The 23,118-nt window shown below is 39.0% G+C and overlaps 1 protein-coding gene across 1 annotated transcript; it reads left to right on the top strand.

The window, feature by feature from the left end:
• Positions 1–3,184: 3,184 nt before the first annotated feature.
• foxj1b (forkhead box J1b) lies at positions 3,185–7,077 on the top strand. Its single transcript, XM_066666569.1, has 3 exons — positions 3,185–3,241; positions 3,988–4,592; positions 5,749–7,077. The coding sequence occupies exons 2-3, from the start codon at positions 4,068–4,070 to the stop codon at positions 6,562–6,564; spliced, it is 1,341 nt and encodes a 446-aa protein (XP_066522666.1). The 5' UTR covers positions 3,185–3,241; positions 3,988–4,067; the 3' UTR covers positions 6,565–7,077.
• The last annotated feature ends 16,041 nt before the right edge of the window (positions 7,078–23,118 follow it).

Below are 23,118 nucleotides of genomic sequence, written 5' to 3'. Positions count from 1 at the left end.
AGCTTATTTCTGGGTATGTGTGTGCCTTTGAGCATATGGCTGTCCCATCCTATGGTCAATGAAATATACAAAATGGGAAGCTGTAAGCACTCTTTAAAGCTTTAATTGTAGTTAATTCAAATGGCTTTCTGTTACCTAAATGTCTTATTTCAGGATAACGATTAAATGTAGTCTCAGATGCCTTTTGATCTGAAAAACTGAAATTATTTAAAAAAATAATTAAATTAGAAATACTTTGTTATGTCAAACTCTAGATTTAATCTCTGTCCAAAAGTCTGCCTGGATTGACATATGTTTTGCTTTGCAGTGATTCACTTCTGCTAGCCTCTGTAAATGTATTGTATAAGTGTATGGAAGATGAATCGTTTTGTCATGAAGAGCTTTATGCACCTGCTACCCTGTCTTTGAGGCTCTTTGTTCATATGGATAGCTGACAAAACTTCAGAAAACCTCACAATATACATTGTCAGAAAAACTGTCACTGTGGGGGTAGCTTTTGCTGTCACTGGAGTGGTACCCATAAGGGTACATATTCTGTACCTTTAGTTAAAGAACATAATTGTAGCTTATTCTAAGTTGTGTTGATTTCATAAGCCCAATTTAAATTTTTCAAAGTTCAATTTTCATGCTTTTTTTTTAACACAGTTATATAATTACAGCTTACAAATAATAGTTTCTGCTTCTGGACAAGAGAATGTAATGTACCTGTAGGGAACACATCTAGACTTTAAAAACAGCGTTGTACCTTTAAAGGTATGTGTACTCTGTGTATATTTAGTGACCAATAAAATACCTGTAGAATACCTTTTTTTTCTGAGAGTGTAAAATACACTATATGTGGGTTAAATACCACACCCCAACCGCCCTGCCAACATATAATGTATAGTTAAACAATATCTTTGCAAGTGTTTGGCTCCTACAAGGTGATGCATTAACCAGAGGGAATAAACTAGCAAGCCATTTTATTTTTAAAGAACAAAAAAGAAACACTAATGGCTTTTTGCCACCCTGGATTTTTATTGTGATTTAGAGTGTATAGGACATATTTTACATGCTAAATCGATCCTAATCTTTGTCAAAACTCATTTTAAATTCAGTCACTGTACTGCACTGAAATATACTTTTAAAATTAATCTTTTTTACCCTTCAATTACAAACCCCATATCCAAAACAATTACACACATTTTGATATATGCAGTGAACACAAGATTTTTCAACAGATGCTGAAAATGTGAAGTGATATATTTGCATGAATTTGATGTTCTAACAACAGGTTTCAACATATTTAGGATGGGGCAAGTAAAGACAGGTAAATCTTCATTTTGCTTCATTGTTAATAAGGACCAAAATGAACGATTTCTTCTATCACTATTACTAAAATTCCGATGTACACCTCTATATTGCATAGAAAAATTGGAAGCACACCCATAACACTAGACATTTGCTTTTATACGTTTGCTTATAACAGTCCTTTTTTCTTTAGCCCTAAGAACTGGCATATAACACTGCATAGAATTGATGTTTGAAGACCTTAGTGACGAAATTACTGCCACAAGGGGGCACACTTTGATTTCCAGTTCCAATAGAGCTTCCACCAAAATTGAAATAAGTGGTCACTTCTCATTAGATTATGTACTTTAATTTCAGAATACATCTGTTTTAATAAAGAGATAGAATGACGGACTGTGTGAAGCTATGAAATGTGTGGGTTTTTGTCTTGCTACCATATGAGGACAAAATATTCTAATGTAGGAAAACCAGGTGTACAAGTGAAGACTTTTATTTTTTGTAGTCCTCACATAACAATGTGGAAGAAATCTTTTTATTTTGGAGGAATGAAGTATTACGTTTAGATGTGCGTAGAAGGATAACGTTTACGTGTTGGTGTAGTGTTACCCTATAGAGATTAATAAATCTGCGGAAGTCCTCACAAGTATAACGAAACCAGACTCACTGAGTGTGTGTAATGTGAAGAAGCGGGACAAGTGGCGCGCATTTACCGCTTAAAAAATAGCGCCTTTCTATCAGTGTTGGCGCGTCGTACGTCCACAGGCAGCGCTGCCCTGAAGCGGGAAAACTTCCCAAAACAATTGCACCCAAACACGTTTTTAACGGACATACGCCAACCTCGAAACTGTCGGTTATTAATTTTATAGAACAGGATCCTCCAAAATACACTCAGGTTTTACCCTCATGGACTCTCATTGTCTGTACGTCCTTAGAAAACTGAAGAAAGCCAGCTTCCCTGAAATTCAAAGTGAAGGTTCACAGTGGACAGCATTCTGACCTGTTAGAATAAAATATGCCTGAGAACAGCCAACAGACCTCAGACCCCTACAGGCCATGCCACCCTTCTACTATCTTGGGAAGAGTACCAGAAACCAGAACTATCAGAATCGAGAACATTCCATTATATTCCCGAGCCATTTTCATGTTAATTCTTGTATATAATTTAAAAAAAAAACCCTCCGTTTTGTCGATTATAAGCATACTGCATAATTTGAGCACAGCAGTTATCATTGTGTGAAAATTTCACGATGAATGGACCGAAAAAAAATGTTATAACCTTATTGGAGCAAAATATTTAACACTGAATTCCACTGAAAGTTAGGGGTGTTTCCTTCTCTTTTAATGTTGTTATTTTGGAGATAGGCTACATGATTTTCTTTGGATAGCGACGTTTCTTGAAACAAAAACGAGTCTCTATGGACCGACATATTTTGTGCTTGGCTATTCAGCACTATATGGGTTTCTAGTTCATTTTGTAGTTATTTATCATCTATTAATTTCCCCTTTTTTAGTTTTCCCACTAATAATGAAAACCTTGCCCACATGCTCGAATATAGCATAAAAGTCGTTGACAATCATCCATGTTACAGTGCTAGAGCTGACCTTAGTGTTTGTTGAAATAGGCATAGACACTCCCCTCAGTGTGTTTCCACCAGACCCTGCTACGTGATTCCCGAGCCAATCAGAATGCTCCTGTTTTTAAAAGGCTATCAAGAGGCAGCAAAGCCTCCTTCAGTCTGCTTCGCTCCCTCACACCGTGCACCATGACATTTTGGATGCAGTAGCCCGAAGGTGGATCCTAATCTTTGCTCTTTTCACATGAGAATGGAGTAATTGAGAGTTGAGTCTTGAGTGCACTTGTTGCTCTGTCTTCTCCTCGGCTAACGGGCAGAGACTCAGCCAGGGAAATAGGCTCCGCTGCATCTCGACTACATTTACAACAAAAGCCAAGGTAAGAATATTATTCTTTACAGTAACTTTACCTTACTTAGGACAACATATAACAATATCTTATAGGTGGCATAACTTTAAGTAGGCATCTGACTGTCACTAATTTATAGCTTTTTGCCCCTCTCCCGTTTTCTTGTTTTAAATTGAGCAGTGTTGTCTATAGTAGCAGGGAACAAGCATGCCAATTTCTGAAGAATTAATTACTTCAGTAATAATATTTTGTTTCATTCCACCACAAAATTGACCCTTGTAAATAAATAAATATTTAATTTAGAGTAGCTGTTTATTTTAGAAGAAAAAAGAACGCTGAACATCAGTTTTTCAAAGTTTTCAGGCTGAAACAATTTTATTAACTCGATGGCTCAAAATCTATCATAAAATCTGTATTCTCTTCTAGGTATTCTCTTAAATAGTGTTCAGTTGTCTTTTTGCTGTTTGTATATTCATTTTCTAAAAACAGTATATCCAGGCATATGAATATTACATGTAAGGTAAAAGACTAACGTCAGTTTATGAATGACACAGGAATTTCTTTGTTTTATTTCCTCATAAACCTTATATTGGATGTTCAGTATTTTTATTTATAGTACTTTTTCCTTTTTCTAGGAAGAATATGGTAGCAAGAATCTGTTGAATTTCTAAATAAACTATATTTTACAATATATTGTCTATTAACTGACTTTATACACCATAATATGTATTTCTCTACTAAATGTTTTGTATTATCTTTGTCTATGTCATTTGCAGGTATCTCCCAGAGTGCCCATTATAAAGTCTTTTTGAATTATCCAGAACTAAGGTTTAGATAGGACGTAATTTGTTCCAAGATGCCAGTACTAACAAGCCCTGAGATCGCCAACAAATTCAAGGAAAAATGGATGCTGCTTCATCCGGATGACAGTGAAAATATTAGTGGCTCTGTTAGTTTGGACGACAGTCTCACTAGCCTGCACTGGCTCCAGAACTTCTCCATCCTCAGTGCCAATCCAGAGAGGTCGCCCAGCTTTGGATGCCACCCACAGCACTTCCCTCAACCTAAGAACCTTTCAGGGGGCTCAGACTCACCCTCCAGCCCCACTGCCGGGGACACAGCTGCCATGGGTATGCCTCAGCCCCCAGGGAACCCAACACCAGCCTGCAGCACCTATGGTCATCCACAGGCCAGACTGTACAGCCACAGTGATGAACTCGACTACAAAACGAACCCTCATGTCAAACCCCCGTATTCATATGCCACACTTATCTGCATGGCCATGCAGGCCAGCAAAAAGACAAAAATCACTCTTTCTGCCATCTACAGTTGGATCACTGAGAACTTCTGCTACTACAGGCATGCAGAGCCCAGTTGGCAGGTAACTGGTGTATTTATACATTGAAATATAACCACAGGTCTCAGTAATGGTAACTTTTTTTAACCTGTAGGTGTGGTTTCCCAGACAGGGATTAAGTCTTGTCCTGGACTTCATTCTGCTTTAAATGGAAAATCACAATTAAATTACTGTGTAGTCCATAACTAAGCTTGATTAGTTATGTAATACTACTGACTCAACATCATGTGATTATGATTATAAAAATAACTCGGCAACAAACATTTCTAAAAAGCTTTATATTAGGAACAGCAAGTGTTATTACATAAGGTGGGGATTCATATGGTTGGAAACTTCAAGATAACTTTTACAGTGAATGGGAATACTTCAATACCATCTATTAATGATTAGTGCATACATACATACACACACACAAATATATGTGTGTGTATGTATGCATGTATATGTGTGTGTGTGTGTGAACAATATCGTACCGATTGTTTCGCACCCTGAAAAAAAGGAAATGTGTTAAGATAGGCTAAAATCCCTTGCAGGTGTGCTGTTGCTGGAAGATGAGACCACTAAACCCAAAGGGCCAAAGTGTGTCCTGGGGCCTGCCTCTTTAATGAGGGATCCTTAGGGATTTTGCTGGCTGCCCAGCACAGTTGATCATAAGAATTGTGCAGTGCTGCATTACAAGAGAGCCTCATTAAGAGCATATGCTTTCCTGTACACACATCATTCCCTTCCCCCATCGTCATTAACCCCCCCCCCCCACACACACACACACACACATGTTAAATACACACACACACTGTAAGCCAGTGAAACAAGACACCTCAACCTGCTGCACAATGGGATCTTCCAGAGGCCTTAATGCATGAAGTAAAGCATTACTGCAAATAAAACAAAAAAATGTTGAAAACCAACTTTTCACTTTAAAAAATTATATAATTCTCCATTCTCCATTATCCATTTGCATTTGCAATGAAACGCTGAAAAATATTTGGGAAACCAGATTTATTCATAGACCAGTACTATATATATATATTCCCTTACAAATCCATCTTAAAATTGACAGAAAATATATATCAGCATTTTATATTATATATATAATAAAGGACAAATGTCAGTTGTATCATTTGACTGTTTGAAAGTTGTATATATTAGTAACAAATTTCAATTGTCCAAATCTTTACAGAATTCAATTCGCCATAACTTGTCACTCAACAAGTGCTTCATGAAGGTGCCCAGGCAGAAGGATGAGCCAGGAAAGGGGGGCTTCTGGCAGATCGACCCCCAGTATGCAGATATGTTCGTCAATGGTGTCTTCAAGCGAAGAAGGATGCCTGCCTCAAATTTTAACACACAGAGACAAGGTAAACTGCTCACGTCTTGCTCTTCTTATAGCTCCCAGCGCAACCAGCATACAGCGATGGGCCACTTTCAAGAACCTGTGAAACGGAAGCAGGTGTTCCCCAAGCGAGGGGGCAAAGTGGGAAGGGTGTCCCAGTCACCGCTGCTGGCAAGTGAGATCAAAAGCTCAGATGTACTTCGAGGAGATTTTGACCTGGCCTCTGTTTTCGATGATGTCCTTAGCGGAAATGGCAGCACCTTTGAGGACTTAGACATTAACACTGCTCTGAGTTCTCTGGGCTGTGAGATGGAGGTGACCTCTCAAAACCAGCAAATACCTAACCAGCACGTGCCCAAATGGTATAACAGCGAGGATGAACAAGCTTGTGCTTACTTGGAAATGAACAGCATGTTGGGATGCAGCATCGAGGATTTTCAGCAACAGCAGCAGCATCAGCAGCACATTCACCCCCATCCACAGTCCCAATATTATGAAGGGATGGCACTGTTTTCAGATATGCTACAGCAGCAGCAGCAGCACCCCTGGGAGATTAAAGAGGAAGTCCAGGCCATCCCGCTGTCTCTGGACCAGGGCTACAGCCTGTGTGAAGGATTCTTCTCTGAGGTGCCTCTGTGGGAGAGGACAGAGTCATTTCTGTGAACGTTCCCACTTTTTTGCTCACACACTGCTGGTCCAAAGACCTACTGACATTTGTTTTGCTACATTAGCATGAAATGATTAAACATTTGGAAAATACAATGTTATTCTTCTTTTTACTTTGTTTGCCTTTTGGCCTCTTGAGAAGTCTATGCTGAACATTTAATGATGATTCTTGTTTATTGGATTTTTTTAAGGACTTTTGATTCAATGTCGGAGGATTTAATTTTGTGGAACATATCTAAGTAGTGGCAAATCAATTTTGTTTAGATTAATCAAGCTAATTCTCTATTTGTTTTAGTTCACTTGATACTTTAGACAATATCGTAATGTTAATATGTGATCGTTTAAAAAAAATCATTACTAAATCAGCTATCGGATTTGAAGAAGGATGCAAGAAGCAAAAGTGCTTGGCAGAAATACTTCAGAGAGAAACCCAGCACAAGCACTTTGAGGCACTGTATACATTTGGTTCCTCTATTTCAGCCTTATAATTTATTTGATATATTAAGAGACAATATGGCTCTTTGCTTATTTTTACACATCTGTGTAAAATGCCATTGTCTTTTTTGTGGTTTTTTTTTTTTTTTTGTGAAAGGCAATACCATTTTCAAGGCAAGGACTGTTTAAGAATTGTGTTTCTATTGACTTCTAAAAATGAACATTAACATGCTACTTAAATCAAATTATATTCTGTATTTGAATAAAAGGATCTCTGAACATTGTGGTTGAATTTCAAGCTGCCCAAAGCCCTTGTTTTCAAGAGCACATATAAGGTTCTTAGAGTAGAAGCACTGACCTTGTAATCTTCCTATTAGTAAGATAATGACAAAAACCAGGACTGTTAGAATAAGTTGAAAAAAAGTTTCCTCAAGTGGTGCTGTGGTGTTCAGGATTTCATTCCAATAGCTTAGCTTCTTGTCTCAAAACCAGCCCTAGAGATGTCAGGACAGTTGAAATGAAATTCTGAGAAGGATTGTAGGTTATGGACATGAATTTATCACCTCTGCTGGCCTGAGTGTTGGCTTTATTATTGGGAGGTCATCTGCTCGATCCCCAGTGATGCCCCAGCAAAGAGAACCCAAGTAGCCTTGCGCTCTGGATACGATGACTGCTCCTCTTATCACAAGCACAGTGCTAGCCCGTGCCCTCCCAGGTCATGGCATTTTATGTTACAGGGGAGTCTCAGCTATATCGGGTAAAACTGGGGATGACTAATGATTAGTGCGAAAATAAAAATTACAAATCTACACAATATATAATAATAATAGTAATTATTGTTACCATCCAAACAAAATGTATAGTATGTTATTACGAACGTTGGTGAACATGAGTATAGTAAATAAGAGTTTTTGAAATATTTTCTAGGAAAAATCTGTTTATGATAAGTCTGTTCTTTATACTTCATTTGGCTCCTTGTCTTTGTTTTCCTAAAAGTGCTAAAAAGTACAAAATAAACTATTTTGACATGTAGTTGTAAAACCAAAAACAGCTTTAACATCATTGCTCTCACAATAAACAACTTTATTTTATTTTAAGGAAACTCAAGTCAAATTGATTTATATGAGCTTATTACAACCTGATTGTATCACAAAGCAGCTTTAAAGAAATGCAGAATTAAAACTAGAGAAAGAAACCTTGGAAGGAAGCAAGACTCACAAGGGGGCTCATCATCCTCTGGTCAAACAAATTATAAAAAGTTTTAATTTAAAACTGCAGGTAGAAGCATCCCTGGAGTCTATATAAATTGTGGAGGTCTTCAGTGAACTTCTGTGCTGAATCAGTCCCATTAAACATCCAGGAGTTGCTGCATGGTGACGAAATGTGGTGTGAAGGTAGTGTAGTAGATACTGGGAATGGAAGACAGATAACTGATCTCAAGACAGGTGAGCAGGAATCTCCAGCAACCAGTCTTCCATCAGTGTTACCTGGACATACAAAATACAGTTTGTATTTATGGATTATAAAGAATATGAATATTGTCAGTGTGTGGCGAGCGACTCTGACCAATCTAAATACAGCATCCAAGCTAAAAGGAAAGAACCAGCAGGTAACAGTCCTGAGGTCACCCTGGAAGACTGGCATCCACCCACTCTCCCAATGCCACAGCATTTTATATAAACACTATCAGCTCTGATAATACTATTTGAAACACAGTTTAAGCTCTCTGGGGCATATAATCCACTGTACAAAATATTAAAGTTTTAACATTTTCTGTTGTTTACAATAGTAGCTTCTTACATTTGATCATAAACCCAGAGGTCATACTCCTGTCCCACTCATGTTTCCTTTCTCAGGAACTTATCCTTTGATTTATCAACAGAAAGGTTTGCTTATCAAAAAGGTACAAAGATGCTTGGAACAAGTCTGAACTGGCCCGGCTTCCCTGGGTTACATTCAGTTTCATTAAACAAATAATTGTAACTGGGATTCTGTTTTCCCCCAGACCTTTGCTGGTTGTGAACCTTACCCATTATGTGAGAAAAAAAAAAGTGTTGCCGAAAGTGGGAAAAATTCAGCTGGGCAAGCTCAGGCACTGGTAACATTTCCAGAATTCACATTCATGTAGCTCAAAATATCTGGGTTTTGAAACACAGAACGTATTTGTAAAGTTTTGATTTTGACCATTAGTTGTTCAAAAAACAACAAGAAATGCTATGTTTATTTGACATTTTTGTTTGTGGTCTGCCTTTGATTCAATCTCTACCTGTATTTCCAACATCGGAAAAATCCTGAGACCCTGAATATGTGTGGAATTCCATCGCATTTGGGCTGAAAAATAATACTTTTCACACTTAAAATCTCTTTTTAATGAAAAAGAAAAAAAGAAAAGCAAGGGATTATTCAATCATGTCGGCTCTGCCTCCTTCTGCTGGAGGTCACGTTGCAGGGACCCCTATGAATATGTGGGATAATTCGCATTCCTATAACGTCAGGGAGAATGTTAGCCTGTGATGCTGATTTGGAACTCTATCTGAGTCGAGCTAAACAATGCCATGGTCATTGGTGAAGCATTTGTTCTATATCTGAATGATTGTTCCTCCATTTTCTTCCATTTTCCCTCTCTGCTTGTGGCACAAAGCAGGCATGTTAACACATATCTAAGTTAGAGCATGATGTGCAAACCCTTGGTCTCTTTGGAGGTGACATGGCAGAAATGAGTTAGAGCCCTGATTGTGGTGTGGGTGGGTAAGCAGAGGCAGTCTCAGGGGAGTTTTTTTTTTTTAAGGAGGAGGGGGGTGGATGGGAGAACCCCTTGGCAAAGCAGATAACATTATCTCCCCAGTGGCAGGGACTCAGGCCCATATTTACATGGGCCACAGTGGTCACTCAGGCCCAGCATGCGGATCTGTCAGCAGGAACAAGAGCTGCTGTCACGGCAGGGCCACAAACACACTGCTTTATGTCCCCCCGGGCACTGCTGGCAGCCACTGATTACAGGTGTTATGTGGGCATGTCAGGCAAATCTCACAAGGAGAGTCAGCTGCTGTAATGTTTTGCAGAAACACTGCACTCAGCATAGGCTTTATGATTAGGGAGCCTACTTTATTCAAAATAAAGTAATCTGACCACCAGATTTTGGGTAACCAGAGGCTAGATATAGTGGTGAATCATCATCTGACAGAAGGATTTTATAACTCAAGCACAAAACTTCAACATTGGGAAAGAGTAACATTTTCTAAGAAAAAGCATTTCATACCAAATAAATCTGGATAAAGAATGGACTGTATACGAGCCTAATTCTTTCAGATTTCTTTTTCACGATTGAGAGACCTATGCACTCTACACACAAGGACACATTTTCCTCAAGACTTGGTCTCAACAAAGCAAGGTTACATTTCTCTATGTAGGCCTCAAGTGTCAAATAGAGTGAACCACAGATTCTGTAAAGATGTTAGACTTCACAGAGGCAGTGTTTAATCATTTTTGGTATTGAAGCTTCACCCTTATCTCATTTGGACCTTGACTAAACCACACAAGCTCTTTCATTCCAACCCGGATTGACCAGGGGACCGCCACAGGACTAGGTTCAAGGCCAAAGGTAATTTAGAAGACTCCTATTTTAGGGAGTTGTGATGAGAAATATGAGATTAAATATTTTTAATTAACTACTGCAGCATTGACGATATTATAATATTTTAAAAATGAACACAATTTATTCATTCGTAGTTCCTTTAAAATAGCTTGCACTCAGAAAACTGAATTAGGATTAGCTGTCAATACTTATTATATTATTAATATACAATATTATAAAAAAAAAACAATGAATGAGCTCTAGTATTAATCTTTTTTTTCTGTCCAAGCTCCTCTAATCAGCTACCTTGCACATTTGTAATTTGCCTTTCCCCTTTTTTGTCACTTACACCCCTGTTAAAATTCAGAGCCTGTGCTTTATATAGTGTTTTTTGATGTGCTAATTATTCTGATTGTGCTGAAATTGTACAAGTAAGTACACAAACCCATAAATTGGGCAGCACAGTGTTGTTTACGCCTCTGTGAGACAAAGTCCTTTGAAAGGTGTCTGAGAGAATGGACATGCAATTAGGGGGTGAAGAGCTCCATTGAAATGCTTCCTCATGAACAGACAAGAGATAGCAGCTTTCCTCAGCTAAACGGGGATATAAAATATGCTTGATGTAGACAGAGCTTTTCTTTAACAAATGTTGGATCTCTGTGGTCCCTGACTAATGTTCTTTTGTAAGTCACTCTGGATATGAGCGTCTGCTAATGTAAATGTTCATTTGAATGTCATTTATTATTTAATAAAGCTTTAATATCTGTAATAACATTTTGTATTTTTTATTGAATGTAGGTTGGCTGTGACTGCTGAGTGAAATGCTTTTAATAATTGAAGGCAGATTATTCACAAATGAGATATTTCACAGCAGCTGTTGTGAGGCTGAACAAGCAAAAAACCTGAATGTTTAAAGGCATTATTATTTTTAAAAATTCTTTCTGCCCACTAAACTATTTCCTATTTCTAAACTAAAATAAACTCAACAAGGATATGTTCATATATATATATATATATATATTGTACGTGGTACGTGTACATCACTGTTTGAACTACCTCAGGAACCCATTTGTTACTCAAGTTGTTTAGTTTTGTAGCACTTTCGCTGTGTTTACCTTCATGCAATTAGTGCTCTCCTGAATTTGGAGATATTTCTCCCTTAAGTGATCGGAAACAACAAAAATAAGGAAATATTAGCCACCTTTGGAGCAGTGATAGAGTAAAATCCTCATCTAGGTTCATGCTTTTCAGTGTTTGAACTCTCAGTTGTCAAAAAAACTCAAATGTCTTTTCACTGTGCCTAGCATACTGGACTGAGGCACTTTGTATTTTTTTAACAAATCATTGTCACTGGGGTTTCAAGCACACAAAGAAACCTGAGAGCTAGCAGATGGTGAGGAAATATCTTCTGAATTTTATAAAAAGTGTTTTTTGATTACAATTGCCTTTAACACTTTTAATCAATATTTAATTTATATTTTACCAATATTCTTAATCTGTATATTGTAGCCAGCATTTTAACCAAATGTTTAACCAGCACTCTGTAAATCTCATTCGACCTTGCAAAAGCTGCCTAAAACCCACTTTCATGGATGGGTCACTGGTGGATTTTCAGCAGACAAATGGCTGCATATCAGGGCATTTCAGCACCAAAGAGCGTTCAAACGGTACTCTCAGTGTAAGACTCAGCTGTGACGGGAATTGAGGATTAGTTCAGAGCTCTTCTAAATGTCACTCCTGCCTACCTCTTTCATCTCTCTCTCTCTCTCTCTCTCTCTCTCTCTCTCTCTCTCTCTCTCTCTCTCTCTCTTTCTTTACTATAAAGCAGGATGGCTGGAGAGCAGCATTCCTCTGGCCTCTCTCAGGTCACTGTGGCTGGGAGAAAGAGACAGAGGGAGAGAGAGAGAGAGAAAGAGCAGCCAGAGGCCAGAGCGTCGAGACGAAGAACAAGAGGCATAGTCCTGGAGGCTGGCCACACACAGTCTACCATGCCAGGCATAGTAGAAAAACAAAAAGAAGAAAAGCTCTCTTATGTGTCCTTTACCACCCAAAGCACTTCCACAAACTCTTCTCCTTACTATACAAAGCTTGTGATTTTGCATTTCAGCAGTCCAACACTAAACCAACACCACAGCAAATGATTCAAGTATTAAAGCTATCATTTGGTGGGAAAAAAAAATTCAATTACATAATTTTTCCCTTTCACTTAGTCAGCTGATGGGTTTGGTGTCTGAAGTTAGTTTGTAAAGTCTGAAGTTTAAATTAGCATTTTATTTAAAAAAATCATCACACATTTCCACTCTTCCACTGACAATACAAAAGACCACTTTGTAGCTTTATAATTACAGACTATAGTCCATTGTTTCTCTGTATACTTTATTTCCCACTTTTACCCTGTTGTTCAATAGTCAGGACCCCACAGAACCACCACCAAGCACAGTGCTGCAGTGACACTGATGTGGTGGTGATTTGCTAATGTGTGCTGTGTTTGTAAGAGTGGATCAGACACAGCAGTGCTGCTAGAGTTTTTAAACACTCTGTCCACTCAGTGTCTATGAACTCCACATGCCTTTTCTCTGCGGTGAGCAGAGAGAGAGAAAGCCATTTACTGACACAGGGGCTTCTTAAACACAGTTGTTTCATAAACAGACTGGTTTCGAGCACACAAATGGACTGGAGAGCTAGCAAATGGTAAGGAAACATCTGCAAAATGTTATAAAAAGTGTTTTTTGATTAAAATTGTGAATCTTGCCTTTAATGTCTTAAATATCACTTGCCTGGACTACTGTTACATTCACATCAAAATCATTAGTAGGTCCAGAATGACACACCCAGAGTACTTACATAAACAGGATATTAGACCATATTAGCACTGCTTAGACAGTATTATTAGCACTGCTTTGGCTTCCAGTCAAATCCAAAGTTGTACATGCCTCGCCCCTCAATACTTGAGAGAAGTTATTTTGTATTAGGAACAATCTCATCTATTTAGATCACAAGGTTTGTACCCAGAATTATTAAACCTACTACAGGCGTAGAGCCTTTTCATAAAAAGTGCACAAGCTTTTGAATAAGCTTCCAGTCAATGTTCGGGACACATTCTCAATAGGTTAAAAAACTAGTGCAGCATTTTGTAATTAGACTCCTATTACATAAAATATTTAGATCTAGGGGTTTGTGGACATATAGAATTGTTATAATCTGAGATGTCTATGCTGTCATCCTAGGACTCTCATATGTTCATTTAGGTTTGTTGGCTGAAGGGTGCTGGTATCTCAGGGAACCCTCAGGTCCGTGTTTCTTTTTAGATTTCTTTCCATTACACTGTTCTGATTAGGTCTGCCTGAGCTACAACTCACACTATGATAATTGTATTATGCCCAGTCACCTGGAAACTAATATCAGAACTACCTGTATGTTTCTCTGTTGAGTTGAAAAATGGCTCATCATGAATAACCTGAAAGACTGTCGAGTTTGGGGTGTTCCTGTCTGCCTGGTAATGCATTTCCAAAGTTTCCCATACAGCTGTTTCCTGACATTAAACTCTAAATATTATTAAAGCTAATTACTTACAACATGCTCTCCATTTTAAAAGATTTCACATGTATTAGTACACTGATTAGTACACATACTGAATGAGGAAGCCACAGACTACTACATAATGATTAAAAGTCACTCTACACACCACAAGTTGATTTGGTATATACTTGCTATGCTTGATTCGTGAGCTATGGCAGGGTGTCTAAAATTTACTAGGCACACTCTAATACTGGTGCGAATAATTCTCACTCTGTACCCGTTAAAGTTTGTCTGTTAGTCTCAAACGTTAAGGCTTAAATATCACTGCTAAACTGAGCTTGGCACATGACATGAAAATCTCAATTTTTTGTACATGCCTTTGTGCAAGAGCTCCTCGTCCTGCCATGTTTCTTTCTACACACAGCATCTCTTTTAGCCTGCTCCCCCACCTCTCTTTCTCCTTTCTTCCCTTTTACTTGATTAGCCGTGCTTCGGCTTCGTATGTCCACGCATTTAGTGCTTTGTGGAGGGCAATTCAACACCTCTCTTGAAGCTGGGCTCCATCTTCCCTCATTGGCTCTCAGTGTAATCAGCCAGTACATGGTGCTCATCCCCCAGTTCCTTCTGCCTGCACTCTGCTTGCCTTCGCCCACACCGTCTGGGTGAGAGAAACCTCATTAGCTTTACCGCTCACACTAAATCAGCAGGAGAATTAGCAGCATTGCATAAGCATGACTCCACTCAGGGGAAATGTGAGCCCAGCTCCTCCATTATTGATGTCTGACCTGTGTACTAACGTGGAAGGCTGCTAAAGGAAGAATGTGCAATTCCAAGACTTGGATGAGCACAAATGTGTACTAAAAAACTTGCTTTATTTATGTCGTTTAATCTTACCTCATGTGGACTGTTTTTGGATTTTGCAGCCACAGTAATATTTAGGCTATGACTACGCTGTGGCTTTCTATGGTTACCAGCTATATTTACATACACAATATATACATATTTACATATGTAATGAAGTGTATTTTGAATTGTCATTTTCTTGTTAGCTCTGTGCAGTTTATTGAATTAGCTAGCTAGTTTTTCAGTGCCTGTATTTCCAAACAGTTGGATAGCATGGTAGTGTCACACAGCTCTATGGTCCTGGGTTGTGGGCTCTCCAACCATGCCTTTGGTCACTGTCTGTGTAGTCTTGCCTTAGGGAGGGTCTTGTACCTTTCTTCACTTAACGTGGCCAAGAAGCACCTACTAATGCAGGAAAAAGAAAGTTGACTGACACACAAAAGGACCAATTACAAGTCTGCTATTCTTGCATGACATGTAGCAGGCAGATAGCCAGTCAGAATGCAACTGGCAGAATCCTGAGAGTGAGGCCAACTTAACACCTTGAAAGTGTCAGATGGTCAAATTGCATGTGGAGTGTTTGTGGCTGAGACTTCTGTCTGTGATGAGTTTGCTTGGCTCTCCCCTTATCTGCATGGGTTCCCTCTGAGTGCACCACTTTCCTCCCACAGTCTAAAACACAAACGTGTCCATACATATGAGACATATGAGTGTGCAAGTGAATGTGTGACCCACCATGAACAGGATAAAGAGGTGGCAGAAAATGAATGAAAGAATGATTTTATATATATCATTTTATACATATATAGAATGTGTGTGTGTCTGTGTTGCCCTGTGAAGGACTGGTGCCCCCTCCAGGGTGTATTCCCGCCTTCTGCCCGATGATTCCAGGTAGGCTCTGGACCCACCGCGACCCTGAATTTGGTAAGTGATTACAGATAATGAATGAATGAATGAATGAATTTTATACATATATAATACACACATCATAATAAAAAACAATAAACTGACAATAAAATGCATTAATTCTTAGAATTCCAGAGGCCTTAACAATTCCCTGAGCCTCATAGCCAAATGGTTTGCCAATCATTGCACTGCTGTCATGCAGAAAACTGGCTTTGGCTGTCTTCTGTTACTGCCACAGCGCTACTTGTTTGGACAGTTCTGTGCAAATGTACACTACATATTCTTCAAGGAGGTCTATGAATTCTTCATTTCCATACCTCTCTGGGGAGTGGGATTTGTTTTTTTTTTTGTTTTGCTGAATGGAAAGATGTCATTCCCTTTCAAGGGTGGCAGCACATGAAGCTCTCTCTGGAGGTCTCCCATTTTTGTGAGCATGACAAAGCCCCAGGACTCTTCTAGAAAAGTCTGCGGGGGTCTCTGGGAAGCCTCAGTTTGGGAAAATTGGCACGCCGTTTCAGCTAACATTAGGAAGCCTACTGACATTCACTAAAACTACACAACCAGCTAATAAAAGTGATAATTTCATGTGTTAATAATGTAAATGATGGCCGTGATGCCGTGATGGCTGATATAATTCTGTCCTGCAAAGATCAACATTAAAACAAAAAAAAAAGTAATTATAGGTGATCGGTATACACATAATGGCACTCAATCACTGTGATTTTCATTTATATACCTACAATATTGATTGGACAATATTAGACATTTGAGCTTTTTTTGAGCTTTGTCTGCTGGTGTTATTGCCACTTTTTGTCCATGCAGGCAGAATAGGCAAGCAGTCTTGGCAAATTAAACTGTAATAATGGCTGTGCTTTGTAAAGGGCTAGATCTCTGAGAGATTCTAGATTGGAGGTGGAGGTATACCTGCTGATACCTGAGAGAGAAGTGGGAGCAAACACCACCACCAGGGCTTCATTAAAACTGATTGGGCCCGCAGGGACCACACCTGCTCTTGGCAGGTTGGGAGTCACTGGTGCGCACATGCGCATTGCCTTTGCCTTCCAGGGGAGCAAGGTTAATGTCCTACAAATACAGAATCAGGAGGACATAAGAGCTGTGGATTCTAAGAACAAGCAAATCTCACTGGAGTTTGCTCTAGCGTGGAACAGGCTTTGATATTTCCCTAGCCGAACATGCTTCCTGTCCATAATCCACACGTTTCTGCACAGGGAGCAGGTTTTCCCCCAATGCTTTCCTCAGCAGCTCTGTATGTGTGTAGAACAAGTCAGAAACAAATCAAAGCTTGTCTGTGCCTGTGCTGCAGGTTTCCAAGGCATATTTGTCTCTGAAGGCATGCAGTCAATGTGCTTTCTTTGTGTACACTCACTATATAATCATTTAATGTCAGTTTATTTAATAATCGTATGTAATAGCTTTGACATCACTGATCATTAGTATTTTCCTAATCTTTAATAGCAGAAACCTTGGATTTGTTTAAAAATAATATATCCTCATAATTTGAAATCATGGGCCAAATTCAGAAAAGGAAATAATTCATTTTGGATGTGATGTGTTTTCTGAACTTTCTAAGATTTTTTTTTTTAGAAATGTACTTGATTTTTCTTGATTTTATTCTTCAGAACAATGCAAAAAACAATTTATATGCTTAAACATGTTCTTAAATACTTTCTTAACCTTATTATAGCTTCACAGCTCTTAAAGTGCTGTTAATTCACGTCAAATATATTTTTGAATCACCTTTGATAAAAAAGATAATGTAGAGAAATCCAAAATTAAATCATTAGCAAAAAAATAATAATAGGGGCAAGTTGTCTACATCATAAAAATAATGAAATAAACAAATAATATCTGTCACTTGATCCTTTGTTATTAATGGTTTACATTAGAACAAGGAGGAGTGTCTTTAAATTTTTTTAAGAATACTATAAAACACTGTCATAAATATAATAATAATAATAACAATAGTAATATAACTGTGTTATACATTGGTTATTCTAAAAGTTTTTATCATTCTAAGATAATCGACCATAATAATGTTTACAGTTTAACAGACGTGTCTTAATTTCACATTCCTTCAAATCAAAATTCAGTCCACACAACGACATGGTCAGAACTTCTCCTTTAGCTGACTTAGCTGATCTTTAGCTGACTACAACTCCACTGTAAATCTCCACTGTTTATCATTATTATTGTTAATTTTGATGATAATGTATTCACATAACTATTTTTGGACCATAAAATGTGCTGTTTCCAATATCAGTACTGATTTGGTTCTCCTGAGCTTGTAGGTAAGCATGTTTTCATCCTGAAAATGCATGACATCAAAACATACACATATAGATGCAATTGCCCGGTACAGTCAGTGCCGCTGTAATTCAGGGTAGCACTGCACTCCTGACGAGCTGGAGCTAATTGGGCACAGGAGGCTTGAGGTGGGTAATAGCTCTCTACTGAGAACAACACAGCACACAGCGTTGGAGGTGTTGTATAAAGAAAAGTCTTTGTGTGTAACCATGTGCTAAACATTTTACTGTTTATAATTAAATAGACTGTGTTTGACAACACGTCATACCACAAGTGTACTCGAGAATGCTTTAATGAAATAATATGCCTTAAACTATGACTCCTTGTATTTATACAAATGATATGGGAAGCAAACCTTACAAGTCTGCGTTTACAGCAAACATACAAACTGCAGTAACAATGTAATAATAGATAAATTCTTCTCTGTCACATATTCTGCTAGTAATGATTGTCCAAATTCCAAGTTCCACTGTTTTTTTTTTATTAATCTCACCAATCACTTAATTAACACCATGGAAAGTGATGGGATGATGGTATGAGCTATTTCTCCAGGGTTAAGAGACAGAATTCAGTGGCTTACTTTCTGTTTGTCCAGAGATGCTGTAGTGTCCCTGTGGAGTTGGAGATTCTTTGGACAGGTGCTTAATGGCCACAAGAGAGGGAGGGGGTTGTGAAGGAGTTGAGATACGGTGACTGGCTCTAATGACACTGAAGGTGTTGGCAGTGAATGAGGACAGGGCCTGTTGCTTCCTTCTGCCTCCTACAATCTCTGTCTCTCTGTTTCTCCCTCCATGTGATTGTCTTCTCTCTCACTTTACTGCAGAGCACTGACAATATGTGTTACAGAAATTTGTAGGCTTAATAATAATAATAATAATAATAATAATAGGCGGCACGGTGGCGCAGCAGGTAGTGTCACAGTCACACAGCTGCAGGGGCCTGGAGGTTGTGGGTCCGATTCCCGCTCCGGGTGACTGTCTGTGAGGAGTTGGTGTGTTCTCCCCATGTCCGCGTGGGTTTCCTCCGGGTGCTCCGGTTTCCTCCCACGGTCCAAAAACACACGTTGGTAGGTGGATTGGTGACTCAAAAGTGTCCGTAGGTGTGAGTGTGTGAGTGAATGTGTGTGTGTGTCTGTGTTGCCTGTGAAGGACTGGCGCCCCCTCCAGGGTGTATTCCTGCCTTGCGCCCAATGATTCCAGGTAGGCTCTGGACCCACTGCGACCCTGAACTGGATAAGCGGTTACAGATAATGAATGAATGAATGAATAATTTAATAATAATTTGTAACACAGATAAAACGAGAGTAACTTCTTTTACGTCTTATACTATATATATTTATAAACCGGATTCCAAAAAAGTTGGGACACTAAACAAATTGTGAATAAAAACTGAATGCAATGATGTGGAGGTGCCAACATCTAATATTTTATTCAGAATAGAACACAAATCACAGATCAAAAGTTTAAACTGAGAGAATGTATCATTTTAAGGGAACAATATGTTGTTTCAAAATTTCATGGCGTCAACAAATCCCAAAAAAGTTGGGACAAGGCCATTTTTTACCACTGTGTGGCATCACCCCTTCTTCTTACAACACTCAACAGATGTCTGGGGACAGAGGAGACCAGTTTCTCAAGTTTAGAAATAGGAATGCTCTCCCATTCATGTCTAATACAGGCCTCTAACTGTTCAATCGTCTTGGGCCTTCTTTGTCGCACCTTCCTCTTTATGATGCGCGAAATGTTCTCTATAGGTGAAAGATCTGGACTGCAGGCTGGCCATTTCAGTACCCGGATCCTTCTCGTTCGTAGCCATGATGTTGTGATTGCTCCAGAATGTGGTCTAGCATTATACTTGTTGAAAAATGCAGGGTCTTCCATGAAAGAGATGATGTCTAGATGGGAGCATATGTTGTTCTAGAACCTGAACATAGTTCTCTGCATTAATGGTGCCTTTCCAGACATGCAAGCTGCCCATGCCACAAGCACTCATGCAACCCCATACCATCAGTGATGCAGGCTTCTGAACGGAGCGTTGATAACAACTTGGGTTATCCTTGTCCTCACTGGTCTGGATGACATGGTGTCCTAGTGTTCCATAAAGAACTTCAAATCGTGACTCATCTGACCACAGAACAGTCTTCCATTTTACCACACTCCACTTTAAAAGACCCCTGGCCCAGTGCAAACGTCTGAGCTCATGGAGCTTGCTTAGAAATGGCTTCCTCTTTGCACTGTAGAGTTTCAGCTGGCAACGGCGGATGGCACGGTGGATTGTGTTCACTGACAATGCTTTCTGGAAGTATTCCAGAGCCCATTCTGTTATTTCCTTGACAGTGGCATTCCTGTTTGAGGTGCAGTGACGTTTAAGGGCCCGGAGATCACGAGCATCCAGTAGAGTTTTAAGGCCTTGACCCTTATGCACAGCAATTGTTCCAGATTCTCTAAATCTTTTGATGATGTCATGCACGGTTGATGATGATAACTTAAAAGTCTTTGTTATTTTACGCTGGGTAACACCATTCTGGTATTGCTGCACTATATTTCTGCGCAACAATGGTGGAATTGGTGATCCTCTTACCATCTTGGTTTCAGAGAGACACTGACATTCTGAGAAGCTCTTTTTATACCCAATCATGTTGTCAATTGACCTAATTAGTGTTAATTGGTCTTCCAGCTGTTCGTTATATGCTCAATTTCTTTTTTTCAGCCACTTATAGCTACTTGTCCCAACTTTTTTGGGATTTGTTGACACTGTAAAATTTTGAATCAACATATTTTTCTTTTAAAATGTTACATTTATTCAGATTAAACTTTTGATCTGTCATCTATGTTCTATTACGAATAAAATATTGACATTTGCCATCTCCACATCATTGCATTCAGTTTTTATTCACAATTTGTTTAGTGTCCCAACTTTTTTGGAATCCGGTTTGTATTATATATATGTAGATAGCCTTTCTACATTAATGTCGTTACTGTCTTTTGATAGTGAAAATTTTGCAAGTTTCTATATGGTCTATAGAAAGATTATTGTTATCTATTGAATGTCACAGCCATATTAAATGGAGATATATTAAATGTGAAAGGTTAAATTGTCATTGCACAGTGTAGAATTAAATGTATCTTTTGCATTTAACTTGTATTATTAAGCTGTTGCCGTGAACACCTATATACACAATCTAGCAGCCCAGAACATTAGGTAGCTACTCCCGGTGTTCGAGAACAGTTTGGAGTTATATGCCTTGATTAAGGGCACCCCAGCCATGGACTGAGGGAGGAGGACAGTGCCCTTCCTTTCGTTCCTTCATTCCCCCTGCCCCCAACTCTCCTGCCAGTCATGGGAATCAAATCATAAACCTTTCAGTCCCAAACCCACTTCTTTAACCATTAGGCCACACCTGCCCTTAATGGTAACATTTACATATTTAGCAGAGTGCCTTGCAAAGATATATAAAAGTAACATTAGGGGTTTAAGTACACCATTAAGTATTTAATGAGTTCAAATCAGCTGACTATAATGTGTAGAAGCTTAAAGTCTGCATAAGTTGAAAGTTATAATGGAAATCCTGCAGTGTATTTCCAAGGGAAGTATAAGAGAGTGAGTGTGTATTAATTCACAATACTTAATAAATGTACTATAAAGGTACTGTCACAGTCATTAAGTAATCAAATCAAATCAAACCAAATTTATTTATATAGCGCTTTTCACAACTGATGTTGTCACAAAGCAGCTTCACAGAATTCCAGTAAGACAAAGATTTGACATGAAATGTAAAAACAAATGTAAAACCCTCAAGTGAGCAAGCCAGGGGCGACAGTGGCAAGGAAAAACTCCCCCAGCTGAGGAAGAAACCTTGGGAGGAACCAAGGCTCACAAGGGGTGACCCATCCTACTCTGGTCAATCTACTGGTAGTTAGTAGTCCATGAGAACTTCAGTGTAGGGACAGCTTCAAGGCACTTGGTGGTTGCTGGAGCGTGGGCAGCTGGTCTGAAGCGTGGAGGTCATCGACAGTCATCCATCAGTGTCCAGACAGACAGGTGGGCAGTTGTTTACTCGGAAAAATGTAAAGGGATGGAATTAGTTTTGAACTGTTTTGTGTTTGTAAAGTAGAAAATATGAAAATTTCCAGAGTGTGGCTAATGACTCCGGCAGATCTGACTATGACAGCTTTAACTAAAAGGAGAGAACCAGGAGGACACACAGACACGGGAGCATCCTGAAACACTGGCATCCCTCCGCTCCACCGTCAACAAACCTGAGTGATCGCGAGAAGCGGCCGGACGACAGCACCAGCGTTTACTATAATTCCCAGTTTACTATAATTCCCTGTGTCCATGGACCCCCCGGATCTGCCGCCTTTATCTATGGGGAAGTATTAGCTACCAAAAGATAAACTAAACAAATGTGTTTTTAGCCTAGATTTGAAGATTGCGACTGTGTCTGAGTCCCGAACATTTTCTGGAAGATCATTCCAGAGTCTGGGGGCTTTATAAGAAAAGGCTCTTCCCCCAGCTGAGGCCTTCTGAATTCTGGGAACAATTAAAAATCCAGTATTCTGTGATCTGAGTGAACGTGGAGGCTCATAATAGGAAATTGTATCTTGAAGATATTCAGGAGCAAGCCCATGTAGAGCTTTATATGTTAATAACAAAATTTTGTAGTCAATGCGGAATTTAACAGGCAGCCAATGAAGTGATGATAAAACTGGGCTGATATGTTCAAATTTTCTAGTTTTAGTGAGGACCCTAGCTGCAGCATTTTGAACTAGTTGAAGTTTTCTTAAATTGCTGCTGGTGCATCCTGACAGTAGTGCGTTACAGTAGTCAAGCCTTGAAGTAATAAAGGCATGTACTAATGTTTCTGCGTCCTGAAGGGATAAGGCATTTCTAATCTTAGCAATATTGCGAAGATGTAAAAAAGCTGTCCTAGTGATACTACCTATGTG

The sequence above is a fragment of the Hoplias malabaricus genome, chromosome 3 (genome assembly GCF_029633855.1).
Source record: "Hoplias malabaricus isolate fHopMal1 chromosome 3, fHopMal1.hap1, whole genome shotgun sequence".
In the NCBI taxonomy this organism is placed as follows: Eukaryota; Metazoa; Chordata; class Actinopteri; order Characiformes; family Erythrinidae; genus Hoplias; species Hoplias malabaricus.
This window is presented reverse-complemented; position numbering and strand designations above follow the sequence as displayed.

Excerpts from the sequence above, each read along its gene's own strand:
- foxj1b (XM_066666569.1), top strand. The coding sequence starts at position 4,068 with ATGCCAGTACTAACAAGCCCTGAGATCGCCAACAAATTCAAGGAAAAA. Across the intron at positions 4,593-5,748 it reads ATGCAGAGCCCAGTTGGCAG|AATTCAATTCGCCATAACTT; the intron begins GTAACTGGTGTA and ends AAATCTTTACAG.